The 13572-nt window shown below is 52.2% G+C and overlaps 1 protein-coding gene across 1 annotated transcript; it reads right to left on the bottom strand.

Moving 5' to 3' along the window:
- Positions 1 to 6950: 6950 nt before the first annotated feature.
- Positions 6951 to 13025, bottom strand: LOC136107768 (protocadherin-10-like). Its single transcript, XM_065849063.2, has 4 exons — positions 9958 to 13025; positions 8802 to 8860; positions 8617 to 8705; positions 6951 to 8389 (listed from the first exon to the last, which is right to left on the bottom strand). Exons 1-4 carry the CDS (start codon positions 12442 to 12444, stop codon positions 8130 to 8132), a joined length of 2895 nt encoding a protein of 964 aa, XP_065705135.1. The 5' UTR covers positions 12445 to 13025; the 3' UTR covers positions 6951 to 8129.
- Between the last annotated feature and the right edge of the window lie 547 nt (positions 13026 to 13572).

The raw sequence follows: 13572 nt of genomic DNA, 5'->3' as shown, positions 1-13572 counted from the left end.
AACCAGTTTTCTTGGCAGTTATGCAGAATATTATGTTAGGCAATAGTGTGTAAGCAAATGTGATGCAAATATGGAAATGTCAGAATTGTCTCTTTTCTTGCTGTGGTAACAGCAACATCTATCTATTTTGGGTCAAGGAAAAGGCTGTGATCACAGAATCACAGAATGGTTGTGTTTGGAAGAGATCTCTGGACAACACCTAGTCCACTCCCCTCTGCTCAAAGTGGATCGCCCAGGACTGAGTCCAATCAGTCATTTTACTCTGTGTGTTGGTTTCCTCGGTTTCAGCTTTCAGCATCTGGAAGCAGAAAAAGTGGATTTGTTTGAAGAATTTTGCTTGGTTTGTTTTGTTAGAGATACGTCTGCATCATTCTTGTTTTGGAGGTCTTTCTATGTACATGAGCTTAAAAATGTTCTCTGTCTTTGTCAAGCCTGCTGTTCTCTACTAATCTTTAACAGCCAGCTGTATGTGTGCCAAAAGATTTTACTGAACAAAACCCATAAAGCAGCAAGCAATCCAGTTAAGCCAATGAATGACAGCCCCACAACCCCAACCTAGAAAACACCGCAAGCTGCATCCAGATTGATACTTAATTTGCCACCAAAATAAATAAAAAAATCAAGCCTAAAGCACCATGGCGTTCATCAGGAAAACAAAAGCCAGGGCAGAACAGCAGCTTCCTCACTAGGAACTGGAGAAAAAGAAAAACAACTCTCAGTCTCAGCCTTTGTAACAATTCCAGATAACAAGGTCCACTATATTTTGCGAACTGCAGGATACCAGGGACCGCAGATTTCCATCAACCACTCTGGTTAGACTTGCTGCATGGACACCTGTCCCTGGTCACTAATCTTTTTTTGCCTTCTTCAACATTTCGGTCTCTTTTGGGCAGAAGCACACCTAGGCCTGTCCCCCATGGAAGCACATTTATGAGAGCATCTGCTGTCTCTGGTTCCTGCTCAAGGCCCTCGTTTGGCCAAAGGGCTCAGTAGAAAGCTATAACTGGAGGGGTTCTTCAGCTCCTTTCTCTCTTCCCAAGGACATTGGGCAATGATTTTTTGCTAATACAAACTCCTTGTCAGGCTTAACCCACTGCCTTGTTTACCACTTCTTGACTTTTCCACTGAACCCCAGAAAGAAACCAGGCACACAATCCTAATGAAAAGCTCGGCATGTAAAGGGGGAATTTATATTTCACTTCTTGCCTTTGCTATTGGCTTTACAAGTGATTGCTCATCAGAAACCAATTACCCCAGAAAGGCTTGGGTTTGGGTCCCTACTGGTGTTAGTAGGATGAATAGCCTCATTTACAATCTCTCAACTGGAAAACAAAAAGTAATGATAATAAAAAAAAGAGGTCTTTTCTAATTCTCTCTGCCCCTGTTGTAATTCACAAGAAAATTAAACTAATAACTCTCTCTGTGAGCGTGTTATGCAGATGCCAGGAGTCAGGGATAAATGGATGAAACTATCCCAGGCAAAGTCTCTGGGGAAGGCACCTCTGAGCAGACAACTGTTCTGCTTTGCAAGATTCAAAGCTTCTCCAGCAGTGCAATCTATGCAGAGAAAAGGCTGTTTCATTTTTCTTCCTTCTTTTTCTACCCTCTCTTTTCACTTGAATTGCACCTGAAGGCAGTAAAAAACTTCTGTAATTTTTTGCTAGGTTCATTTCCCACCCCATCCCCTGTTCCCACTCCATCTCCATAGAGGTCCTTTGCAAAGAAAATTCTCCATGCCAACAGAATCAATCTTCTCAAAAGCGGCTCCCAGAGTGGTCTTCCTGCCTCATCCCTTCAGCAAACAGACAGTGCTTTACTAGACAGAAGGGCCTGGGGGAAGACACAAGGGTCCCCATCATGTTCCCAGCTTTGTGCTGTGATTTGTCCCTGCAGCTCAGATCCAAGTTTTTAATTTTGTACTTTTTAAAGAAGATAAAACACGAAAACAAAGTCTGTAACTGCATCTGCTGGTCTTCAAGATGGGAGGAAGGATAATTATCTTCTAACTCCTTCCTTGCAAGACTGGAAGTGTCTTGCTGGTCAGATGTGATACCCCACGTAGAACCACCCTGGTTTTCGGACACCACAACACTGCACACAAGACAGCTCAGTAGACACAAACACAAGATCTCCTTACATACTGGGACAACTATCAGACTATTTTGCAGAGGGAAGCTGAGAGGAAGAAAAGATGGTCTAGGTAAGTACACTGATTATAACATCGCATTTCCCCACGAGAGAAAAATTAAGCTTTAGTTTTAGGACCTGATTTCAGGATTACATTCCTGAAGTTTGGTGTTTTAGGGGAGACTCAAAGCAAACAGTAATTCTGTTCCTCTGGTGTCTGATAAAATGCCACTGACAGGCAGGTGCTGAGTATGTGAGGCTTTATCTCCACTTCTGGTATATTATATTTAAGGGAGATCAAGGAGGAGACTGGGGACAAGCGGGATCCTGCAGGTAGGATTCAGCCCCAGCTCAAATTCCTTACATTTGGATACCTGAGTTGGTATGTTCTATCTGTACTCAGGGGAGCTTTGGAGATTTAATCAATGCAGATGGAACAACTGTGATAAACTTGGTGAAAAAGAGTTGCAACTCTTTGACAGAAAAATTAAACCCAGAGCCCTCAGCCCTCAGCCTAGCCAATAGGAAAAAACCTTCTCTTAGTTAAAACACAAAGAAGTATGGACATGGACTTGAGAGGAGACTCATGAAACAAGCCAGGCTTCCCTGTGATCCTAGAGTCTAAACTAACCTCTGAATTTCAGATAGACTTGGGCTGAAAACATCCCTGTGTAGAGATCTGCACTATTGTTTGCACCACGATGGCCTCCAGTGCTTTTTAGGGAAAGATTTGAATATAGAAATTCAGTGACTCATTGCAATAGAACCAAATAAATTCAGACAGCTCATCTTTTCTCTGGGTTCACATAGCGATTTAACCCCAATTTTTCTATTTCACATGCAGCCTGCTATCACAGAGCCTCTGCCTCTTTGCCTATCAGAAATCCTACTAATGCTCATAATGATTTTTTTGATTGATAGTTGTTTTTCCTGCTTCTCTTTCCTTTGTATGATTTCTTTTCCGTGCAGGCAAAATGTGTGATAAGACATTTCTGGAGCTATTTAAGAATAGTTTCTGTTGTAAATATTATTGAAATGAGTGGATTTGCTGTGAAGACTTTAGTGACCCTTCTGGGAATCTTCGCGCTCTCTTAATTTCTTCTGCTGCATTTTTTCACCTGTTGTTGCAGATATTCCTAGCAATGAATTAAAAGAAATATCTCATCACAAATGCCTGCAGATCCTCTGGATGTATTTCTGATGGCTGACTGCACAAATGTTTTATTTTTCAATCCGTTTAACATGAACTTGTTTGCCCTGCATTCTTGGCATTGGAGAAACACTTTGAATTCCGAATGCTGAAATAAAAATCTCTGCTATTTTTTAAAACATGCAAAAGTGTATCATTTATTCAAATGCAAAATTTGTAAATCATTGAATTTCATGGGAGATGAATCATTAGTCAAAGTGCAGACTGCACTAGAGATCATATTTAATTTATTTTCAAAGCCTTCATTTGTGCTTTTTTGGTCCAGTGTGTCATAAGTTATTCAATACACAAAGGTGTCTACTTACGTCGCACAATAATTTAGCTGATTAAGTCATATTATCACTAACAAGAAGCATTAATTCCACTCGAGTGAATGCTGCAAACAGAGTCAGTGACATTTCCGCCACTTAGATTGAAAACACATTATAGGCAAACTGGGGAGGCAAAAAACCTCGCTTAGCCCAGGCCTTTTTCTTCATCTGATCTCTGCGGAGGAGTCGGCAGCTGATGTTTTCAGAGCAATGAAAAAGACAAAAGGTGCAAAGGCACAGAGAAGATCAGCACGTGACAGTCATGCAGACCATTTCTCAGGGCGGCAGAGGAGAAAGTATTATGACAAAAGCTAAAGGGAATTTATTTCTGCAAAACATCTCCTGAGGTCAAAAAAGAAAAAGGAGGAGGGGATGCAGCCAAAAACAACAGGCTTTTCTGTAGGGTGCGTCCAGGGGGATGTTTAAGACACTGAGGCAATTTGAAAAGAAATCAGGATGGACCTTGACCCAGTCTCAGCTCTATTAAGGTGCGTTCATTCCAGCATCATCTTCAAGGGAGAAGAGAAGAAAATAAAGTCCTAGCAACTCTGAAGACGCTAATTATCCACTGAGTGCTACAGACTTCACTGTTAATTAACCACTGCGTGCCACAGACTTTGGGCTGAATCCAGAACCCTGCAAAGTCAATATGCAGATTCCCACTGGTCCCATGGATTGCAGCTCTGTCTTGCTGATCCAGATCCCTCTGGCGAGCTGAGACCACCTGTGCTCATGGCTGTATCCAGCCCAGGCTGGCTGCTTGCAGGCTGCCGTGTCCCTGCTGAGGGTTCCTGCATTTCTCCGGCCGTTGCTTGACTCCACACACAGCAGAGCTGAGCAGAGCTGAGCACCAGCCCCTCCGGGTCCTTTCTCTCTGCCCTCTTTTCTCTCTACCTCTGGATTCATTTTGTCTCTCTGATATATGCTTTCAAGTCATTACAGAGATATAAGTAATGTTTCCATCCAAAGAGTCTATTCAGCAATAGCGAGAGCACAAAAAACCTTCCCTATTTGCACTGGTGCCCAGAAGCGCTGTGTGCCTGCCTAGCGTGGCCTGCGGCATTTTGCAGCCAACTGCACCACATGGCAGCTTTCCTGCTGTTGTAGAAGCAAATCTCAAGCTGGCTGGCAGGTCCCTGAAAGCCAGATTTGCCTCTGGATCTCTGAACGTATGAGAGGGGCATATAGAGAGTGTTCTGCCGAGTACGTCTCCAAAGTGGCTCTCATGCCCAGTGCATTACCAGAATACAGAAACCAGCTAATGCTCATGAACTGTGCAGGAGCGTAAGCACAGGAAGAGTTGTAAAAATAACCAGTTGTAGGGCAAAGACCTTGAATTTTTAATGGCGCTTTGTCCCCGTGGGAGATCTTCAAAGGAGAACTCATCTATTAGAGGGACGATTCCGACCAGGCATGCTCTTTGAAGGAGGGACAGTAGTGTGGTTGGGTGGGTTTGAGTAAGTGTCATCTCGCCTAAAACAAGACCCTTTTTATTGTCCTTTTAATTGATACATTGACTGAGAAGAGAGATTGAAACTGAGCTCCTGCCAGTGATGACTTCCTTCAAACTAAGCAAAAGGATTCTCAGGGCACATGGGATGCTGGGGCCTGGGCTGGGTGCTGTGTTCACCCCCAAATCCCTTTTGGACGAAGCCTGACCTGAACACGCAGACCTGTGGATCAGCAGGAGGCGCAGGGGGGATGTGTGTATTTGTCTCTTCTCCTGGGCTGAGCATAGCCAGGAGTAATGGAGAGGAGAGGGAGGCGATTTACTGAGGATTGGTTGAGCCTTAATTGTAGGGGTTCAAAAATGCCAACGGAGTACACTGGAGAGTGACAGACTCGGAGGCAGCAATAGCTGGCCACTTGCTTGCTCAACCCCATGAATTTCCAAAGACAGGGATGCCAATTCTTAATTTCAAATGCCAATGGTTTGGGGGTTCAATTTTGAGACCTCCCTTTGCGAAGCAACACCTGGGAATCTGAAACAATTAGTGTCAGGTCCGTGCATTCATTTAGATCCTGGATACTGTGAAGTACGTGCTCTGGATACTTTGCTGTGTGAGCTAACACAAAACTAATGGCTTGGTCTTGCTGCAGGGGGCTGGGGCTGAGCCCCTCTGGGCTCACTGGTGGGGGCTGCAGTCCTCTCCTAATGCCTGGCCAGCATCGCCTGAAAATAGCAGGGAAGATATTGGCAGAGCTAACCCAGGAGAGGGAGATGCTTGGTGCCCCCGTGGGGAGTCAGGTACATTTGATGCTTTTATTACTTCTTGAAGTTGATATTAATTCTATTGTATCACTTTACATAATCCACTTATTGTTTTGAACCAGTGAAGCAGGCTAATGCTGTACAAGGGTCTCGGGCAGTCACTGTTTGGGGTTCTTTTTTTACCCTTAACACTCTGCAGAGACCACTGAAGAATGCACTCTCAGGATAAAATCCTTCATCCTACTGTCTAATTGGGACAGAGGATATTTCATCTACTGACAGCTGCGTGGGTATGAGCTGGGACTGAAGTCACCAGAAGCATCCAGGTCCCTTCAATGTCCAAAGCACAGTCCTCCTGGGTCCCTGAGTCCCCTGGGCCCCTTTGATTGTTCTCTGCCCCTCACTTCCACTAGAAAGCCTGTTACCCACTTGTAGACAAGGACTTTCCTGGGTTAATCCCAAAAGCCGCATTGCAGCCTCCCCAGGCCAGTCACTGAGTAATCAGGGGGTAAAAGAAGGACAACCACAGCGTGATCATCTCAGGACTTCATCCAAAGCTGAACTGCTTCCCACATCGAGACTCATCCCACCAGTAGATACAGGCAGTTGGTCTCTGGCACACATCCAGGTTATCTCTGCTACTCCCGAGTCAAGCTCTTGGGTGGTGAATGTCTAGGGGAAAGCTTAAATGACCCACAGAAAGCAATGCACAATAACAACAACAATCCATTACTGCCAGATCCAGTTCTTCTCCCCAACAGCTCAAAGCCCTTTGTGCCCACACCCTGGTGTAAATGTGTGTGGAGCCTCTGCCCGAGCTGGAGCGTGAAGCAAGGAGCTGTGTGACATCTCCAGCACACAGGGTCTCCTGGCCATGACCCCAAAATGCTCCTGAGTCCAGGGTTGTGCGAAGGCTATCTTGAGCCCCCAGCATCCAGGTGAAGTGAACAAAAGGAGCTCTCCTGGGCTGCTCCAGCAACTCAAGAAGCCAGAAGGACACAGGTGTCTGTTGGAGCTGAGAGCCATGCTCTGAGAGACAAGCAGTGATTCCTGCTGTCATGTGGAGCTCAGGGACAGCCAGGAGCCAGGGTGAGCTATTAAAATACAATTTATTGGTACAAATCAGACACTGTGAAACAAACTTGGTTTAGAGAGAGCTGTCATGTTCTGCACAGATGGATTGGAAATGAGCTGTCCCGTGACAGGAGCGATTGGCAATACTGACAGCCAGACTGGGTGGACAGGTGTAGGGTGAGCAGGGCAGGGGGGGAGACTGCTCTGGGGCTGGAGTTCTGCCCTTGAGAGCTCCTGCCAGCCAGTTAAAAGTCCTCCAAGAGAAGCAGAGTGCAGTGGGAGATGTCTGTCCTATGCAGGTGAGACCCTGGTGCAGGGGTTCCCACAAGCAGTCAGGACTTGGCAAAAACAGAGATCAGGGGAGGGCAAGGGGGGAGGAAGAGCAGTATCACCTGTGTTGGGGTTCTTCTGATGGCTGGAAACTTTATTTCAGGTGATGCTGGCTTGGGCTAGAGAACTACCCAGCAGGGCCTTGCCTTGTGCACCTCAGTTGCTTAAGCTACTGGCACTTCTGACCATTCAGTTTGTTTGCTCCAGCCCAAGCTGCTCCCAGAGCAAAGCTGGGCTGTGTCCTGGACTTTTGGTCTCCAGTTCCGCCTGTGTCAGGTCAGGGTCTGAAGAGAAGAACCCATAATGGCTGGGTTTTTCACTTACACCCCAGAGAAGTCAGACACAAATGGCTGCTCTGAATATGCAACACATCCTGCTGTGTCTCAGGGACAGAACAAGGGTCACTGCCCCAGTATGTAAGGTCAGGTTGACTGAACCGGGCTTGGTCTGCGTACATTTTCCGTGCCTACTGGGACAGAAATACAGGCATGCAGCTCAGTACATTCACACAGCCAGACAAGACAAAAAAGTGACAATGTTTACAGAGATGGACAGTCCCTAAGAGGACATGAGAATGGGTAAACTCAAGACAGATTTGCTTACATCTGGTTACATGGACCCCCAACAGCACCTGATGCCAACACAGGTTTGCAGGATGAGATGGGAGAAATGCCCTGTCCCCCCTCCTCCTGCCCATCCCTACTGCTTCTAGGTCTCTTGCTCCTTCAATCCTTTCCCCATGCCCTGGTGAGCCACTATCTCAGCAGCCTCACAAAATCCAGAGTGGTCCATACATGGGGCAGCTGAAATCATGCAAGCGATTCCCAGGGCCTTGGGCAGAACCACCCAGGTCCAGCACTGGTCACTATTTCAGGTCGTTGTTGATAACCACACTGTCATGCATGTCACAGTAAGTTGTCATCTTCTTCCTCTTGCCAAAGGTGGAGAAGCTGTTCTTGTTCTCCCGGCCCACAAAGAGAGGCCCATCTTTGCTGGAAAGCAGTGTGGGGGTGCCGGGGATGTAGACATTGTGCTGATAATCCAGAGCTGGGATGTGCCCCGGGTACAAGGAGCTGTACTGGGGTGTCCAGATGCTGTTGGTGCCTGCTGAAGCCTTCTGGAACTCTAGAGGAAAGATGAGAGTGAGACCAGCTCAGAGGAGGTCACATCCGTAGCTCAGCGGGATAGTGACATCCACGTGTCACCATCCTTCCCTCTGGGTCCCTCCCTTCTGCCACCATCCCTTCCATGCCACAAATCCCCACCACTTCTGGGAGCATGGATGTGTCCCACCACTGCATCTCTACCAAGTGACAACCACGTCTTCCCAGCCCCAGTGCCCCAATACAAACCAGAGACAGGGGTCACCAGTGTGCACAGCCTCTCGTGCTCCTTCTGGAGGGCTCTGTGGATTTCCCCCACATCCTCCAGGCTCTGGGAGCTAAAGAGAGGAGACCGATTCAAAGCTGCATTGGAGATAACCTCCACATCCCCCTTCTACCCGCTCCCTCTGGTCCCACAGTGCTGGATTTGGTACCTCTTCAGGGCAGGTTGCTGTGTGCTGGGGGGCAGCCAGTCCATGTTGGGCTGCTTGATCTGCAAGACAGAGGGAAGGGCAATGGTTATTGGGACTCTCTGTTAATCAATCAGCCCTGGTACCCTTCATTTATCAGCCCAGCCATGCCAGCAACAGTTTCAGTAGCCAGGAATGCAGAACTCTACCTCTTCCTTTGTGAAGAAGCAAGCAGCACATTCCCGTTTTAGGGAAACTGAGGCAGTGTTGAACCAGCCTGTTCCCTTCTGGACCTGCCTTTTTAGCAGGTGCTGTGGTAACTTAGACCAAGTCTCAGGCACCAAAGGGTGAGAGGTGCGGAAATTGGCTGCATACCCAGTGTCCTGGGGGAGGGGGGTTGCAAACAACTAGGGGAAAATCCCATTAACGTATTAGGGAAGCGAGTCCAGTGGTGCAAGGAGACGTGCGGGGAGAGCCTCTTGGCAGCGAGTCCTGGGCTCTCCTTGGAAGGGCTGTTTTATTAAAAGTCAAGTGTAAGTGGATTAGACGCCTCATCACTCTCCATCCTTGTAATCGTGTTTCGGAAAGAGTCTTTCATCGGGAAAATTAGACATTCCTCATTTCAACACCTAACAAATGTTGACATCAAAATCCCACCCCGGAGACCCCACTCCCTCCCTGCCAGCACAGCCCGTTGCGGTACAGTGGCTAGGCCTGGGTGCCGGGACTGGGGACATGAGAGGTGCTGGTGGGGCCAGGATCAGCCCCGCTGCAGCAGCAGGACACTGCAGAGCCCCACTGGCAGTGGGGAAACGGGGCAGCAGCGACTCTTAGGCTGTCTCAGCGTTAACTGCTCACCCACATGAAGGAGATGCCACCCCCACCATCCCACTGCTCTGGGGCACTGGAGCATCTCCATCCCCTCTACTGGGTGCAAAAGGCATCAGGAAGGGATTTCATCTCGCCTCAGTCAAGCCTGATGCTCCCCTAATAATTAGACCCATCGGGAAGCTCCGCGGAGAGTTTCCTGCTGCCTGATGGCTCCTAATTCCTACACTGATCAAAAGTGATGGTTATTCTCTGGGAAAAGTTGTGCTTGGATGCTCTCAGGGTAGAGGCTGAGGGAGGGATTTGGGGAGACCCGTGGACCACCAGTGAGCACCACTGGGCATAGCATTACCTGCTTGGAGACCTGGAGGGGCTGGCCTGGCTGGGACCACTTCCCTGGGTCCTTCTCATTGTTCCGGGGTGGGCTGCAGGGTTTGAGGAACATGAAGTCGCTTTGAGCAGATTCAGGACCCAAGCAGACTTTGTAGCAGTAGCCTGGGGGGCCACCCCCGGGCACATCGAGGCGGGTGGCAGCCGTGGTCCCTGCAGGGGGCTGCGCTGCCAGGTTAGACGTCTTCAGGCCATCAGGGGAGGGTCTGGACCCGGGGCAGCAGTGGCAGCAGGGCAGTGAGCAGCCATCATTTTGAAGGGAGTGTTGCTCTCCACGGCACCGAATGGCCGTGAGGATGAGGATGGCAAGGAGGAAGGTGAAGGAAATGGAGCCCAAGGAGACAAGAAGGTAGAGGGTGAGTGGGGAGGATGAGGAGGCCTCTGGAGGGAGGCTGAACTCACTGAAGTCAGAGAGAGTCTGAGGCATGGTCTCCACCACCGAAAGCAGGAGGGACACGGTGGCTGAGAGCGCCGGCTGCCCCCCGTCCCTCACCTGCACCACCAGCCGCTGCCGCGTTGCATCCTGCTCCAGGAAGGAGCGAAGGGTGCGCAGCTCGCCTGTGTCTGGTGCCACGCTGAAGAGGGTGAAGTCAGTGGCCTGGAGAAGCTGGTAGGAGAGGCGGGAGTTCAGCCCTGCGTCTGCATCCACCGCTGACACTGTACCCACGAGGTAGCCAGGACCAGCAGATCGTGGCACCAGCTCAGTGGCCACGGAGCCATTGCGCGGCAAGGGGGAAACAATAACCGGAGCGTTGTCGTTCTGGTCCAGCACAAAGATGTGGACGGTGACATTGGCGCTGAGTGGGGGGAAACCTGCATCCTGTGCTTGCACCTGGATCTGGAAGCTGCGGATCTGCTCATAATCAAGGGAGCGCAGGGCATACATGTGCCCACTGTCTGAGTTGATAGACACATAGGTGCCCACAGGCATGCCATGGATGTGCCCGTCAGCAATGGAGTAGGACAGGTAGGCATTCTGTTGGCAGTCGGGGTCCAACGCGCTGACAGAGCAGATAGAGGCACCTGGCGCATTGTTCTCCATCACATAGACACTATAGGAGGGCTGGAGGAAGCGTGGGGCATTGTCGTTCACGTCGGACACCGGGATGGTGAGGGTACTGCGAGTCACCAGGGCAGGGGAGCCCATGTCCCGCGCTGTGATGCTTACGTTGTACTCAGGCACAACCTCCCGGTCCAGCGCCTGCGTGGTGACCAGCGTGTAGTAGTTGCGGAAGGAAGAGCGGAGCTCAAAGGGCACGTCGGGGCCAACTTCGCAGCTCACACGCCCATTGTCCCCAGAGTCCCTGTCCAGAACACTGATGACAGCAATGACAGTGCCTGGTGGGGCATCCTCCAGCACAGGTGTGGACACAGAGGTGAGAGTCACCTCTGGCGCGTTGTCGTTCACATCAAGGAGGTGCACGAGCACCCTGCAGTGCACGGCCACAGCCGAGGGTCCACGATCCTTGGCTTGCACATAGAGCTCGTGAATGCTTGCTCGTTCATAATCCAGAGGGCCCTTCAGCAGCACCTGCCCACTGCGGGGCTCTATGTGGAAGAGCTCCCGGACACGTGGTGGCGCGTGACCACTGAAGGAGTACTCGATCTCCCCGTTGGGGCCCTCATCTGGGTCAGTGGCGTTGAGCTGTATGACCATGGTGCCGGCAGGGGCATCCTCAGGAAGGCTTACACCGTACGAGGGCTGGTCAAAGGCAGGCACATTGTCATTAGCATCCAGCACCGTGACAAGGATGTGAGCTGTGCCTGAGCGCTCGGGGACACCGCCGTCGAGAGCGGTGAGCAGCAGCCGGTGCACGCGTTGCTGCTCGCGGTCGAGGGTGCGCTCGAGCACCAGCTCTGCAAACTTGCTGGCATCGCTGCGTGTCTGCACCTCGAGCGAAAAGAACCCATTGGGGCTGAGCCGGTAGGTGTGCACTGAGTTGGTGCCCACGTCGGGATCCTGGGCACTCTCCAGCGGGAAGCGGGCACCGAGCACGGCAGACTCCGCCACCTCCAGCACATACTCTTGCCAGGGGAAGGTGGGTGCGTGATCATTGATGTCCAGCACCTCCACCTCGACGCGGTAGAGTTCCAGTGGGCTCTCGATGAGGAGCTGCAGGTGGAGCAGGCAGGTCCCTCCGGCCTCGCACACCTCCTCCCGGTCAATGCGCTCGTTCACAAAGAGGATCCCGTTCTCCAGGTTCACCTCCAGGTGCTGCCTGGCCCCGGCTCTGGACACGATACGGAACCGCCGCGCCGACAAGCTGGACACGTCCAGCCCCAGGTCCTCGCCCAGGTTGGCCACGAAGGCTCCGTGCTCCAGCTCCTCCGGCACCGCGTAGCGCAGCTGCCCGCCCGCCGGGCGCGGTGCCGGGGTGCCGGGCAGCAGGAGGAAGAGGAGGGAGCGGAGGAAGAGCTGCCCCCGCCTGGAGCCTGCCCCGGCCCCCATGGCCCCGCAGAACCCCCGGGGACGTGAGGACCCACCCGCGCCGCCGTGTCCCCCTCTCCTGTGCGCGTCCTTGCACTTCCAACGAGTTTCGGGCCGGCGGGGGTGGTGGGAGAGGGCCCTGCCCGGAGCTGGGGGCCGAGCCCCGGCCAGAGGAGACCACTTAACCCTTTCCCTGCTGGTCCCGATGAGAGGATGCGATCCGGGCCCCGGGGTCACACCAGGATCGATCTACCGGAGCAGGACGCACCTGGGGAGGGGGCTTGCCCTGGGCAGGTCCCGTTAACGGCGGTGGGAGCTCCAGCGAGACCGATCGCTGCCCGGGGCACCGGTATTACCCCGCAGATGCTGTGCTGGTCCCCGCGGTAGATTAAAAGGAGCCCAGATCGCGGCGGCTGCCAAATCCCCCGGCCGCGTCCCCCGCCGTGCCGGTCCTAACCTTTACCAGATGGTTAAGCCCCTCCAGACTTGATTACATTTCCCTGCACACCGTTTTCCTTGTAATGCGGAGTTTTTAATTACCGGAGCAGGGGGGATTACAGCCCTGGATAAAGCTGAGCCCATCCATGCGGAGCCACAGAGGACCCCCCCCTTCCCCGCCTGTTCCCACCCCGGCACCCCGCCTGCCCACAGCCCCGCGCCCCTAATCCCGGACCCCCTCCGGGCACCCCAGTGTCAGCCCCTCGGGCTCTCGGGGCACGACCCCGCCGGAGAGCCGAGGACTTCTCCCCACCGCCCCCCCGCCCAGCGGCTCCCCCCGCAGGCACAAACTTTCCGCCCCCCGCAGAAGGCCAGGGGGAGGCGGGTGCGGACGGAGCCGCTGGTCCCCTCCGGCCCCCGGAGGGTGACAGACGGAGCCCCCTGCGATCCCCCCTCCCTGCCCCGGTACCGATCACGATCTCTCCGCTGGCCGATCCGTTCTCCCCGCAGACCGCTCTCCAGCCGCCGCCGCCCCCGGGCAGCTTCGCCCGTCGCCTCCCACCGGTGCCGTCCCCGGGGCGCTCGGTAACGGGACAGGACGGCCGCCCCCCCCGCCCCGCGACTGCTCAGGGCGCAGATAATCCCCTAACAATCTAGTTAAGGGCTCGGCGGGGCTCGGAGCGGCTTTAGCCGTGCAGTGATATTTCACCG

This window comes from Patagioenas fasciata, chromosome 14 (assembly GCF_037038585.1).
Source record: "Patagioenas fasciata isolate bPatFas1 chromosome 14, bPatFas1.hap1, whole genome shotgun sequence".
Classification (NCBI taxonomy): domain Eukaryota; kingdom Metazoa; phylum Chordata; class Aves; order Columbiformes; family Columbidae; genus Patagioenas; species Patagioenas fasciata.
This window is presented reverse-complemented; position numbering and strand designations above follow the sequence as displayed.